General features: G+C 41.1%; 1 protein-coding gene across 1 annotated transcript in view; it reads right to left on the reverse strand.

The window, feature by feature from the left end:
* The window catches only part of LOC126284660 (odorant receptor Or2-like), a 49056-nt gene that overhangs the window by 9950 nt on the left and 26095 nt on the right, over positions 1-13011 (reverse strand). Inside the window, exons 2-3 of the mRNA XM_049983764.1 lie at positions 7188-7287; positions 4755-4856 (exon numbers count right to left, since the gene is read on the reverse strand). Of these exons, the coding sequence (XP_049839721.1) occupies positions 4755-4856; positions 7188-7287 (202 nt within the window). The remainder of the gene's footprint in view (positions 1-4754; positions 4857-7187; positions 7288-13011) is intronic.

Here is a 13011-nt window from a genome sequence, read left to right on the forward strand (position 1 = left end):
GGATATATATATGGAAGAGGCACGGAGAGACCGGAAGGTTTCAGAATGGCTCTATAATCGTTACAAGAGAGTTAGAAACCAGATTTTAAATTGCAAGACATTTCCGTAGTCAGATGTGGCCTCTGACCACAATTTATTGGTTGTGAGCTGTAGATAAAAACTGAAGAAACTCAAAAAAGGCAGGAATTGAAGAAGATATGACGTGGATAAACTGAAAGAACCACAGACTGTAGACGGTTTCAGAGAGAACAATGGGCAACGATTGACAAGGACAAGGGGAAGGAATACAGTAGAATGAGAGTAGGTGACTTTGGGATATTAAATAGTGAATGCAGCAGGCAAAACACCAGAGAGGTTCCAGAAATACTGGGTAACTCAAGATATATTCAGTTTAATTGATGAAAGGAGAAAATATAAAAATGCAATAAACGAAGCTGGTGAAAGGGAATATAGATTGGTTCAAATGGCTCTGAGCACTATGGGATTTAACATCTGAGGTCATCAGTCCCCTAAAACTTAGGACTACTTATACCTAACTAACCTAAGGACATCTCACACATCCATGCACTAGGCAGGATTCGATACTGCGACCATAGCGGTAGCGCGGTTCCAGACTGAAGCGCCTAGAACCGCTCGGCCACTCCAGCCGGCCAGAATATAGACTGACAGCAAATGGAAAATGGCTAAACAGAAATGGCTAAATGACGAATTTAAGGATGTAAAAGCATAACGGGTAAGGTAGATACTGTCGACAGGAAAGTTAAGGAGACCTTTGGTGAAAACAGAATCACCCTCATGAATACCAAGAGCTCAGATGGAAACCCAGTACTAAGCAAAGAAGGGAAAGCAGATACGTGGAAGTAGTATAAAGAGATTCTGTAAAATGTAGATTTATTTCAGGGCAATGCTGTGGAAATGGAAAGAGGACTTAGAGGAAGATGGGAAGGGAGATAGGATACTCCGTGAAAAATCTGACAAAGAACTGAAAGACTGAAGACGAAACAAGGCCCTGGATATAGAAAACATTCCATTGGACCTACTGATAGCCTTGGGAGCGCCAGCCATGACAGACCTCTACAGTCTGGTGAGCAAAATGAATTAGGCAAGCGAAATACCCTCAGACTTCAAGAAGATTATAATTATCCCAATTAGAAAGAAAGTAGATGCTGACAAGTGTGAAAATTACCGAACTACCAGTTTTATAATTAATGGCTGCAAAATACTAACACGAGTCATTTACAGAGGAACAGAAAAACTGGTATAAGCCAATCTCGGGGAAGATCTGTTCGGATTCCAAAGAAATTTAGGAAACAGTGAGGCAATGCTGACCCTACGACTTATCTCAGAAGATAGGTTAAGGAAAGTCAAACCTACGTTTATAGCATTTGTAGACGTACAGAAAGTCTTGACAATGTCGACTGGAACACTCTCTTTCAAATTTTAAAGGTGGCAGGGTTAAAATACAGGGAGCGAAAGGGTATTTACAATTTGTGCAGAACCCAGATGACAGTTATAAAAGCCGAGGGGCACGAAGGGGAAATGGTGTTTGAAAAGGGAGTGAGACAGGCTTGTAGCCTATCCACGATGTTATTCTGTCTGTATACTGAGCCAGAAGTAAAACAAATTAAGGAAACATTGCAGTGGGAATGAAAGTTCACAGAGAAGAAATGAAAATTTTTATGTTTTCGATGACATTGTAATTTTGTCACAGACGCTAAAGGACTAGGAGGAGCAGTTGACTGGCATGGACAGTATCTTGAAAGAAGGATATCAGATAAACATCAACTAAAGCAACACGAGCATAATGGAATGTAACCGGAATAAATAAGGTGTTGCTGAGGGAATTAGATTAAGAAATAAGACGTTTAAAGTAGTAAATTAATTTTTCTACTTGGGAAGTGAAGTAACTTAAAATAGTCGAAGTAGGGAGGATATAAAATGAAGACTGGCAATGGCAAGAGAAGCGTTTTTGAAGAATAGAAATTTATGAATGTATGGATTTAAGGTCAGGGAGACCTTTTTGAAGGTATTAGTATGGCAATCATCTTAAAATAATTTTTTTATCGGAGTGAGTTTCCGGTTTTGACTCAATGAAAGAGTCATCTTCAGACTCCGGAGCGGTCGATGGACACTCGTAGATGAGTTCCGTAGACCATCTACATCTACATCTACATCCATACTCCGCAAGCCACCTGACGGTGTGTGGTGGAGGGTACCCTGAGTACTTCCATCGGTTCTTCCTTCTATTCCAGTCTCGTATTGTACGTAGAAAGAAGGATTGTCGGTATGCTTCTGTGTGGGATCTCATCTCTGATTTTATCCTCATGGTCTCTTCGCGAGATATACGTAGGAGGGAGCAATATACTGCTTGACTCTTCGGTGAAGGTATGTTCTCGAAACTTTAATAAAAGCCCGTACCGAGCTACTGAGCGTCTCTCCTGCAGAGTCTTCCACTGGAGTTTATCTATCATCTCCGTAACGCTTTCGCAATTACTAAATGATCCTGTAACGAAGCGCGCTGCTCTCCGTTGGATCTTCTCTATCTCTTCTATCAACCCTACCTGGTGCGGATCCCACACTGCTGAGCAGTATTCAAGCATTGGGCGAACAAGCGTACTGTAACCTACTTCCTTTGTTGTCGTATTGCATTTCCTTAGGTTTCTTCCAATAATCGACGCTCGTTACACGATGAATTTTCGTCAGTTAATAAGAACTCGGTTTCGAAAAGCGCTTTTGTAACGCGGCAATGTTCGTCCCCATAAGAGCTGCAAAATCGCTGAAATGGCATTCCACGTACTGGCACAGCCACCTTATTCTCCTGACTTGGCCCTGTAATTACTATAGGCCATCTTGAATTACTTTTGTAGAGTGTTTCGAGCCCACCTCAGGATAGTAGTCCGCAGTTCATTGAAGTCTGCAGAAAAAGATGTCCGAGCTGGGATTCCTTCATAACAGCGAATAGTAAGTAATCAGGAAACCAGAAGAGGCCAAATAAGGAGAATACGGCGGGTGTGGCAGTACCTGGAACACAATTTCAGTAAGGGTAACCATGGTTTTTCGACTATTATGTGGAAAAGAGTTGTCGATTTCCTCCCACTGACATCAGCTGCCTGTTTACATCGTCAATGTTTACGCCCTCCTTCCACAAAACCGGTTTGCCTGCGCTCTCCACGATGATCACACTCAATGTTGTTAGATCATGTAATGACAACAGTAAGGAAAGTGGCTTAGAAGGGATAACACTTCTGATAACTAACCTGCAAACTGGATTTAGACCTAAGTACTACATACTATCAAATTGTAATGAAGAGGCAGATGGCGCACCTTCACTGATGGGGAAAAATGAGCTCTGAATCAATTTGGAAGAGCCCCCGTATGTAGAGTAACTGAAATTAGTGACTGGATGGAGAGCAAAGGAAATAAGCGTCAGGATAAAAACGTCCTAAGGTTTCTTGATAGATTGAATAGAATTACCAAAACTTAACTTCCTATGTTTGTGAAGAGAAAAGCGTATCATGAGTGGCTATTAACAGTTTGGACTTAGGACATTGAGACGTGGATTTGCAGTGTCAAAATCATCAAAAACTGAGACTTGCTCAGAGTGTTGGGAATTAATAAGAGGGACAAACGCATCACGGAACAAACTACAGCTAAAGATGTGACTGTTAATGTTATGAAAATGAAACGGAAGTGACTGAGACATGAGACAAGGCAATTCGATGGTAGATGGTTCAGGAAACTTCTATGCTGAATGCCAAGAGGTAAAAGACATGTTATATGACGACCTAATGGAAGGTAGATAACTGACGCTAGAAAACGTGCAAGAGCGACTTCGAAGCAAGGAAAAATCTGGACCAGGCCTTAATCCAGCAGTGGATGTCTAAAGGCTAATGATGACGATGATGATGATGATGACGTACCTCAACAGTACATAGATTGAATGTGTATGTCATAAGTTAAGTTCAATTTTGTTATCATTTGTTATATATATTAGTTCCGTTCACTAATGGAGTGGCAGTGGATGAGAAATTATTAACTTCTTGCTGGAGTGAGAAGAACATTGCGGAGTTTCGTGACAGAGTGACATGAAAACAGTTCATTACGGTTCTCAACAATTGAGCTTAAGCTGTTCTCCAGTACGGAGAATTCTCCGGTGTGATCACCATTACCACCCCAAGAAAATTCAGTCATCTGCCAAATTTCCCTCGAAACAATTCAGCTGCTCCATGAGCGGTTCCCGGATCGCCACATTTCGCGTAATGGCCACCAAGGTCGTAGGACTTAATTCCTTATGACATTTTCATTTGAGGTCGTTTGAGTCAATGCTGTATGTCAATAAACTCCGAAACATCCATGATTTGAAGGAGGAAATTCAACTACCTCCCAGCGAAATGGATGTGGAATCTTATCATGCAGTCATAGTGAATTTGATGGACAGAGGTATTGTAAGCCAGCTAAGTAGATGTCATACGCCTCATATTTTTCATACATCATATAGGAAGGTTAGATGAACGTGTTTATGTATTTTGTTTGTGTTTTACGTAAAAATGATTTTCTTACTTTGGTATATGAAAACTGGCTATCTTTCTGAGCCACCCGTAATTGGCTTCAGAAAAATGATAGCGTTAATAAAGGAAACACCTTGGTTTGGGTGATATAAACCTCATATCACCTGAATGACTGTAGAGGATATTGCCGACAAAATCATGGCCACAATTTTGTATATCAGTGCTCGAGGTTGATCCCATGCTCACCTGTGCTGTTACATTAGTCGCTGCCCAACAATAAAGATACAGCTGGCCGACAGGAATTGTAAGGAAAGATGCGCATTTCAGTACTGCACTGAACTCTTCACTCTGCCAAAAATCAAAAGACATACGTAAGAATCTTAAAAAAGTGTGGCTTGGATCACATTTACAGAAAGACAGCAAAAAAGTGAAAAACAATATTCTTGGTTATGTGTCTTATCAATTCATCGTAATACGTACTCTGTTTTTGTGTTTGTTCTACTCTCTTCCATGTACATTAAAATGAAGATCTTCCTGGTACTCTAATAAATCGTTGTTTTATCCGCAGGAAAGTTAAAATCCTGCACACTAACTGGACATATATCTTCTTTCTTTTAAGTTTCTGTAGATTTCCTAAGAAATATTGTCTAGTGTAGCTCCCTACCAACACTATATTACTGACTGTTTCGAGAATACACCAAGACACAGAATAATTCTATGCACATGTACCAGCCCAAAAAATTTCTTACATCAATTTCACTTGATTTACCATTTTCGAAGATTGGAGATATATGGTTGGCATTCCTGAGGGCAAAAATGACGGTGACGTCACCCGAAGGTGAAGTCGTCCAAGGTTGTACCCGACCTTTCCATTGCAACACTGGAAACAATGTCACTATAACACAATACCATTTTATTTCGAGCCATCTCTACTGCAGGCTGTGTGTCTTCGACTGTCAGTGTAGTTAGCTTCCAGAGACATTTGTACACATGGATCAAACATCAATGTAATCACATCCATTCTACACGCTGACTGTTAGAAAATATAAAAGACACAACAGAAAATTTACGAATCTCACTTATGCTATAGATTTTGCTTAGGCCTTACTTCAGCATTAGACTTTAATGTGTCGATTAGTTACAATATATTTTGACTTTTCAGAGAGAATGTTTCATTTATCACTACGAAAGTAGCTATGCGGAATTCATTCTCAGGCAACTTTTTTTTCCTGTGAACATATGGAATAAATGACGTGTTGTTACCTAATGTGTGCATCGCATACCCTCAGTGCTGAAGTACTTCAGAAATAAAAATGACTGTAATCCCAAACAGTGATTAATTTAAAATATGATTTGTAAATTTGTGTAATATTATCTAGGAGGCAGAATTTCTGAGTCGATATTCAGACAGTTCTATTTAGGTATTAGATTAACCATTTGACACATTCGGATTATTCAGTTTAAAGTCTCCAATAAATAAAAAGAAATCAAAATACAATGTCGTTATTCTTGTACTGCACGGATTTTTATATGTAGCTATTCCCAGCCACGTATTGCTGTTGTTCAGTCTGGTTAAATGGAAAAGAGTGAAAAGGGAACACGTTTCTTCTAATGTGTATAGGAATTGTATGTACGTTCTCCTTCTCCAAGCCGCCCTCCAATATTAAATTGGTGATCCCTTGATGCCTCAGAACATGTCCTACCAACCGATCCCTTCTTCTGGTCAAGTTGTGCCACAAACGTCTCTTCTCCCCAATCCTATTCAATACTTCCTCATGAGTTATCTGATCTACCCCTCTAATCTTCAGCGTCCTTCCGTAGCACCACATTTCGAAAACTTCAATTCTCTTCTTGTCCAAACTATTTATCGTCCATGTTTCACTTCCATACATGGCTACACTCCATACAAATACTTTCAGAAATGAGTTCCTGGCACTTAAATCTATACTCGATGTTAACAAATTTCTCTTCTTCAGAAACGCTGTCCTTGCCATTGCCAGTCTACATTTCATATCCTCTCTACATCGACCATCATCAGTTATTTTGCTCCCCAAATAGCAAAACTCCTTTACTACTTTAAGTGTCTCATTTCCTAATCTAATTCTCTCAGCAGTGTGTGATAGGGAAGTGTAAATTACTGTGTCCAGGCGGAGCCTACGCTTTAGTAAAGTGTCCTTAAGAAATACGATTGTCGTTTCCTAAATCCTTTCCCAGCTTTTTCGAATGACTTGTTTCTCGGTAGGTCATCACGTTTTAATAAGTAACGTTTCCTAATCTTACGAGGATTTGATGTGATCGACGTAGTGCCCTTGTCACATGTTTTGGAACATTTTCAGCAGCAAGTCACTAAATGTCTCTTTCAGCCTTGTGGGACACTTTGTTGTTTTTACTAGTGTTGCGGGTAGTGATTCGTAGTTTAACATGTCTTCGAGGAAGTGAAAAGAAAACGAAGGACCATGTGGTTAATTGCGTATAAAGAAAGCCGTTTGATGTATCCTTTACAGGTGGTCCAATCAGGCTCCGTCGAGGTAGGAGAATGGTGGTACGGAGACAATGGAGGCACTGATTCACGGAAAACTTTCATTTCTAATGTAATGTGTAGCCTTATAAGAATGGCATTTCTTCAAATTGGTGTCAGTTAAGACATATATACCTGATACAGTGAAGAAGAGGACTTACATAAGTTGCCTGAAATAACGCCATGCATGCGATAACAACGCTCATGACGAACTGCGTCATTGCAATGGGGCTCATGGTGTCCTGAAGGCATGCGACGAACCTGCAATAATAAAATGTTTTGAATAACACCATAAAACGAGATGTTCTATAGTAAGTTTGATGTAGTCATCAAAATTGCACTCGAGAACATTAATAGAACGAGAAATTGGTACGGTAACTTCATTTTCTGAAATTACGCAGTGTAGAAACCAGACAGGTGCTGTGTAAATGCAGATGAATTAACGTTATGTTATATTATAATGCTATTTCTCTGACAAACAAAACTTCCTGAGTTTCAAAAATTTGATTAGGTATTGGGTAAGCTTAACTTTGAATGACATAATCTTCAACGTCTTTATATTCAAGATAAAGTATGCCGATATAAATTTTTTTTAAAAGCCGTTTTACATGTCCAGCTATATTTTGTCTTAGATTTCTGAATTCTGCGCTAGGTTGTATGTATAAAATACCCTTAATGCATCTGAAGTGAAATAAGTAAAATAAGTTTCACATGCTGAACTACATTATTTCATCTTCGTTTTCACAATATTTTGAAACTCAAATACTATGTACGAAACGTTATGAATCAGCGAAATTCGCTCTGTATGTTTACTGGAGATCAAATGTTTATAGCAGCAGAATAAGATTCGGTGCCAACACTGAAATTTTGTGGAGCGACCATGAACTGCCCCAACAACCTTTTCAAATCGTAACATATTCAGGAAAATGTAGTCAATCAACAAAGGACGTGGCTTACAAAACACTTGTTCAACCTATACTTGAGTATTGCTCATCAGTGTGGGATCCGTACCAGGTCGGGTTGACGTAGGAGATAGAGAAGATCCAAAGAAGAGCGGCGCGTTTCGTCACCGGGTTATTTTGTAACCGTGATAGCGTGACGGAGATGTTTAGCAAACTCAAGTGGCAGACTCTGCAAGAGAGGCGCTCTGCATCGCGGTGTAGCTTGCTCGCCCGGTTTCGAGAGGGTGTGTTTCTGGATGAGGTATCGAATATATTGCTTCCCCCTACTTATATCTCCCGAGAAGACCACGAATGTAAAATTAGAGAGATTAGAGCGCGCACGGAGGCTTTCAGACAGTCGTTCTTCCCGCGAACCATACGCGACTGGAACAGGAAAGGGAGGTAATGACATTGGCACGTAAAGTGCCCTCCGCCACAAACCGTTGGGTGACTTGCGGAGTATAAATGTAGATGTAGTAGATGTAGATGTAGATGAAAGCACAGATAGTAATGTTTTGTGTCCAATTTGACTTCTGTGCGTACAACGCATTGCTGCTATTTTTACACTCAGATTTAAATAAATCAAAATATCTTCCAAGTTTCTGAATTCTTCAACTTGTATTTAATTTAACTCTTAGGTTCGACATACCACATAGTCAACGAAATCATGTGGTTGGCTGTGGATGAGCGCCACGCGTAAGCAGCTAGCAAATTGTTCAATGGATGACATTTGAAGTGCATGGACAGGTCCCGGGATGAAACAAGAAACAGCAGAGGAAAACATGAGGCCAAGCAGAGCGTTCATATAACCACTTTTACTTAATTTCTCTACCTTTCTACTATCGCACAGTGCTCTGGAAAAATGAACTCTTAAATGTTTTCGTATGAGCTCTGGTCTGTCTTATTTTATTACAATGATAATTCCTCTCTATGGAGTTGGGTGTCAACAAAATATTTTGACATTCGGAGGAGAAAGTTGGAGATCTCACCGCAACGAAAACCACCTGTGACACCCTAACTGGAGTATCATTTTCTTAACAGTCTCTCCCCTGTTTCGCCACAGTACAGTACGCATTGCCGTTCCTCAAATTTTGTCAGTGTCCTCCGTCAGTCCTAGCTGATAAGTATCGCATACCGCAGAGCAGTATTCTAGCAGATGACGAACAATCATAGAGTAGGCAGTTTCTGTAGCGCCGTCGCGATCCACAGAGCTGGGAACGCATTGTGTGGGAAAGATCAAGCACCGAGTGTGAGCGAGAGATCGGGTTTACGCCCAAGTTGTACAGTGTTATTAGCAATAACGTTTATTTGGCAGGTTGCGTTTGCTGAGATACAATGCATCTTTAGGGCAGCAGTCGGCAGCCAGGCATAAGCTCGCTCCCTGAAGACTTGCTAACATATCGTCAGAGAGACGTGACGTAGCCCCGCAAATCAGAGAGCCACAGCCACGAGTCGTTCGGCGACAGTTGGGGAGATGAGATGGCGTCGCCTACCCAGACACTCTGCGGCCCAGTGCGCGCTCCCGACATCAGCATTCTCGAATACAGCCCGTTGGGCACTTACGTGAGTGCAGCCCACTGTGCTACAGGATGTCAGATGTTTTAAACATAAGGTTCTAATCATCCACCATGGATCCCGTAAGACTACAGCAGATGCTCACGATTCGGGGAGGGGTCTGGGCGATTATGCCTCTTCTGGTAATTGTGAAGGCGACAGGTTTCAGGTGACCCACGATTAACGTCAGTAGAGAGCAGATGGGTACACACCAAGATTCTCTTCATTCACAATGTTACAGTAGACCGCGACGGAAGGTAATGGACGTAGTAGGCGTCAGTTTTGCCGCGGCTCGGTCTCCAATTCAGAAAAGAGATAGCAGACTGACCATAATCGATCAGCCTCTTGTGATTTCTCTGAAACTTAACAGACCATCATTAGCTCTGATTCCATCGACATGGACAGAATGTCAGCACGACTGAATGATCCTTTGTGCTCCGAAAGTCTCGTTATTTAAAGGGCGTAGCGCACGGCTATGAGGAGGTGCCTCTGGTACGGTAAGCGCTCCTTGCCTCGCTGTGGTAGTTCAATCATTATTATTGGTCGTTGAGCATCTCCGAGACTATAGATACTGCGATGATCAATAGCTCAGTAGGCGGTACAGCTGAAGAGGAATGGACACCTGTAAGGAGGACAGTCACAGAAGATAGAAAGAAGAAATCATGGATGACAGACGGAATACTTGAGCTGATTGACGAAAGAAGGAAGAGCAAAAATATGCAGGGAAATTGAGGAATACAAAAATAAAAATCACAAATAAAAGAAATGATTAGACATCTCAGGGAAGGTAAGACACAATGGGTGCATGGAAAATGTCATGACATCGAAAAAGAAATGATTGCCGGAAGGACAGATTCAGCACACAGGAGAGTCAAAACAGTCTTCGGTTGAATGAAAAGCAAGTGTGGCAACATCACGGGTTCATTGGAATTCCACCCTCAAATGCTGATGAGAGAACTTATCTTATGACTTGATAGAAGAAACATAAGTCAAGAGGGAAGAGTTAGGCAGTCCCATAGTATAAGCGGGAGAAACAAGATCAAATAAGGCATATGGATAGTTAACATACCATCGGAATTTCTAAAATCGTTGGGGTAAGTGGCAACGAAACGACTATTCACGTTGGTTCAAAATGGTTCAAATGGCTCTAAGCACAATGGGACTTAACATCTGAGGTCATCATTCCACTAGACTTAGAACTACTTAAACCTAACTTAACTTAAGGACATCACACACTTCCATGCCCGAGTCAGGATTCGAACCTGCAAGCGTAGCAGCAGTGCGGTTCCGGACTGAAGCGCCTGGAACCACTGGGGCACAGCGGCCGGCATTCATGTTGATGTCTAGGACGTAGGAGTCTGGCGACATACCATCTGACTTTCAGAAAAATATCATCCACACAAGTCCGAAGACTGCAGAAGTGGGAAAATGAGAGAATTATCGCACTATAAGCTTAAGATAACAGATACAAGTTGCTGATAAGAAAATATACAAAAAAAATGGAAAAGAAAACAGAGGATGTATTAGATGACGATCAGTTTGGCGTTAGGGAAGGTAAAGTATAACAGAGGCAGTTCTGACTTTGCGGTTGATAATGGAACCAAAACTGAGGAAAAATTAAGACACGTTTATTGGATTTGTTGACCAGGAAAATCCGTTCGTCAATGTAAAATGGTGCAAAATTTTGGAAATTTGAGAATAATATGGGCAAGCTACAGGGAAAGGTGGGCAATATACTTCATATATAGGAACCAAGAGGGAAAATTAAGAACAAAATTGGATTAAAAATGGTGTATTACACGGATGCAGTCATCGCTCCTAGTGTTCAATACCTACATCGAAGAAGCAATGAGGGAATGAAAGAAAGATTCAAGAGTAGGATTAAAATTCAGGGGGAGAGCATTTCAATGATAAGATTCGTAGAAGGCATTGCTATCCTCAGTGAAAGGGAAGAAGAACTGCGGGTTGAACGGAATAAACGGTCTAATGAGTACAGACTATGGATTGAGAGTAAATCGAAGAAAGATCATGGTAATTAGAAGTAGGTGATATTAGAACAGCTAGAGAATTAACATTACAAAGGGATCACGAAGTAGACGAAGCTAAGGAGTTCTGTTACCTAAGTAGGATAATAACCTATGACGGGCGGAGCAAGGGGCATATAAAATTGAGACTAACACTGGAGAAAAAGGCATTCCTGGCCAAGAGAAGTCTGCTAGTATCCAAAATGGGTCTTAACCGGAGGAAGAAATTTTTAAGAAAGTACGTATTGAGTACAGCATTATTACTGACCTGGTGTGTGGAAAAACCAGAACAGAAGGGAATCGAAGCCTTTTAGTTGAGGTACTAGAGAAGAATGTAGAAAATCAGGTGGACTGACAAAGTAACGAATGAGGGGGTTCTCCGAAGAATCGGTGAGGAATGGAACATCTGGAAAACACTGAAAAGAAGAAGGCAATAATTTTCTATGTTTGGCTTTGCCGTGGCATTTCGGTGCTGAAGTTACGAAATGAGACTTCTCACAAGGTTCTTGTGTAGCGCTGCGACATTTGCTCTCCGGTTGTCCTCTCGCTGGGGTCGTCTGTTAATGCTCGATTCATGTCCTGACGTCCGTTACGTCGGCGGTATTTCATGCTGACAGTTGGGTTGGCACACCAAAACGGAGACAGACTCCTGTCTTGTGGGCTCACCTTGCAAAACTTTAAAAGATTTAAACCTGTACCCTAAAGCTATTCTGCGTGCAAATATTCCTCCCTCATTTTTAAAAAAAAGTCCCGAATTTTGCCTTTGATTATCCTCTGGAACGATCACATAGATCTACTTACATAATAGTACATCATGCCTATTGCACCAACCTTTTGGCTCGTGAGAGGTGGCTCATATTAGTTTTATCTTTCTTTCATAATACTATACCATTCTTCTTACGTTTCAGTTAGCTAAGCACTTCGATCAGGCATTCTGCATTTTCCTTATTTTCGTGTTTGCGAGTTACCGTAGTGCTATACTTACCTTACTCTATATTTGCGATATGATATTCCAGAGCCTGTATTATTCAGAATTACTGTACATCGTTCCTACATACATGCATGCTTGTGCGAAGGAAAAGGAACTGCACCGACTATAGCTGTTATGAACTGCTTGAAATGTACCCGCGATGGCAAATATGGACAATCATTAGCTGTGTATTGGATGACGACATCGAAAATTTGTGCCGGATCGGGACTCAATCCCGCTTATCGCGAGCGTTCGCCTTACCATTAGGCTGTATGAACACGCTCCACAATCAGATCCAGACCTACATATGTTATCAGTCATGATTCTACCACCTTTATCTTGTCTGGTGTTGGCAAATATATACTATATTCTCAGAAAGTGATTTTCACTCTGCAGCGGAGTGTGCACTGATATGAAACTGTGTGCCGGACCGAGATTCGGACTCGGTACCTTAGCCTTTTGCGGGCAAGAGCTCTACCGTCTGAGCTACCTAAGC

Source organism: Schistocerca gregaria, chromosome 8 (assembly GCF_023897955.1).
Source record: "Schistocerca gregaria isolate iqSchGreg1 chromosome 8, iqSchGreg1.2, whole genome shotgun sequence".
NCBI lineage: Eukaryota > Metazoa > Arthropoda > Insecta > Orthoptera > Acrididae > Schistocerca > Schistocerca gregaria.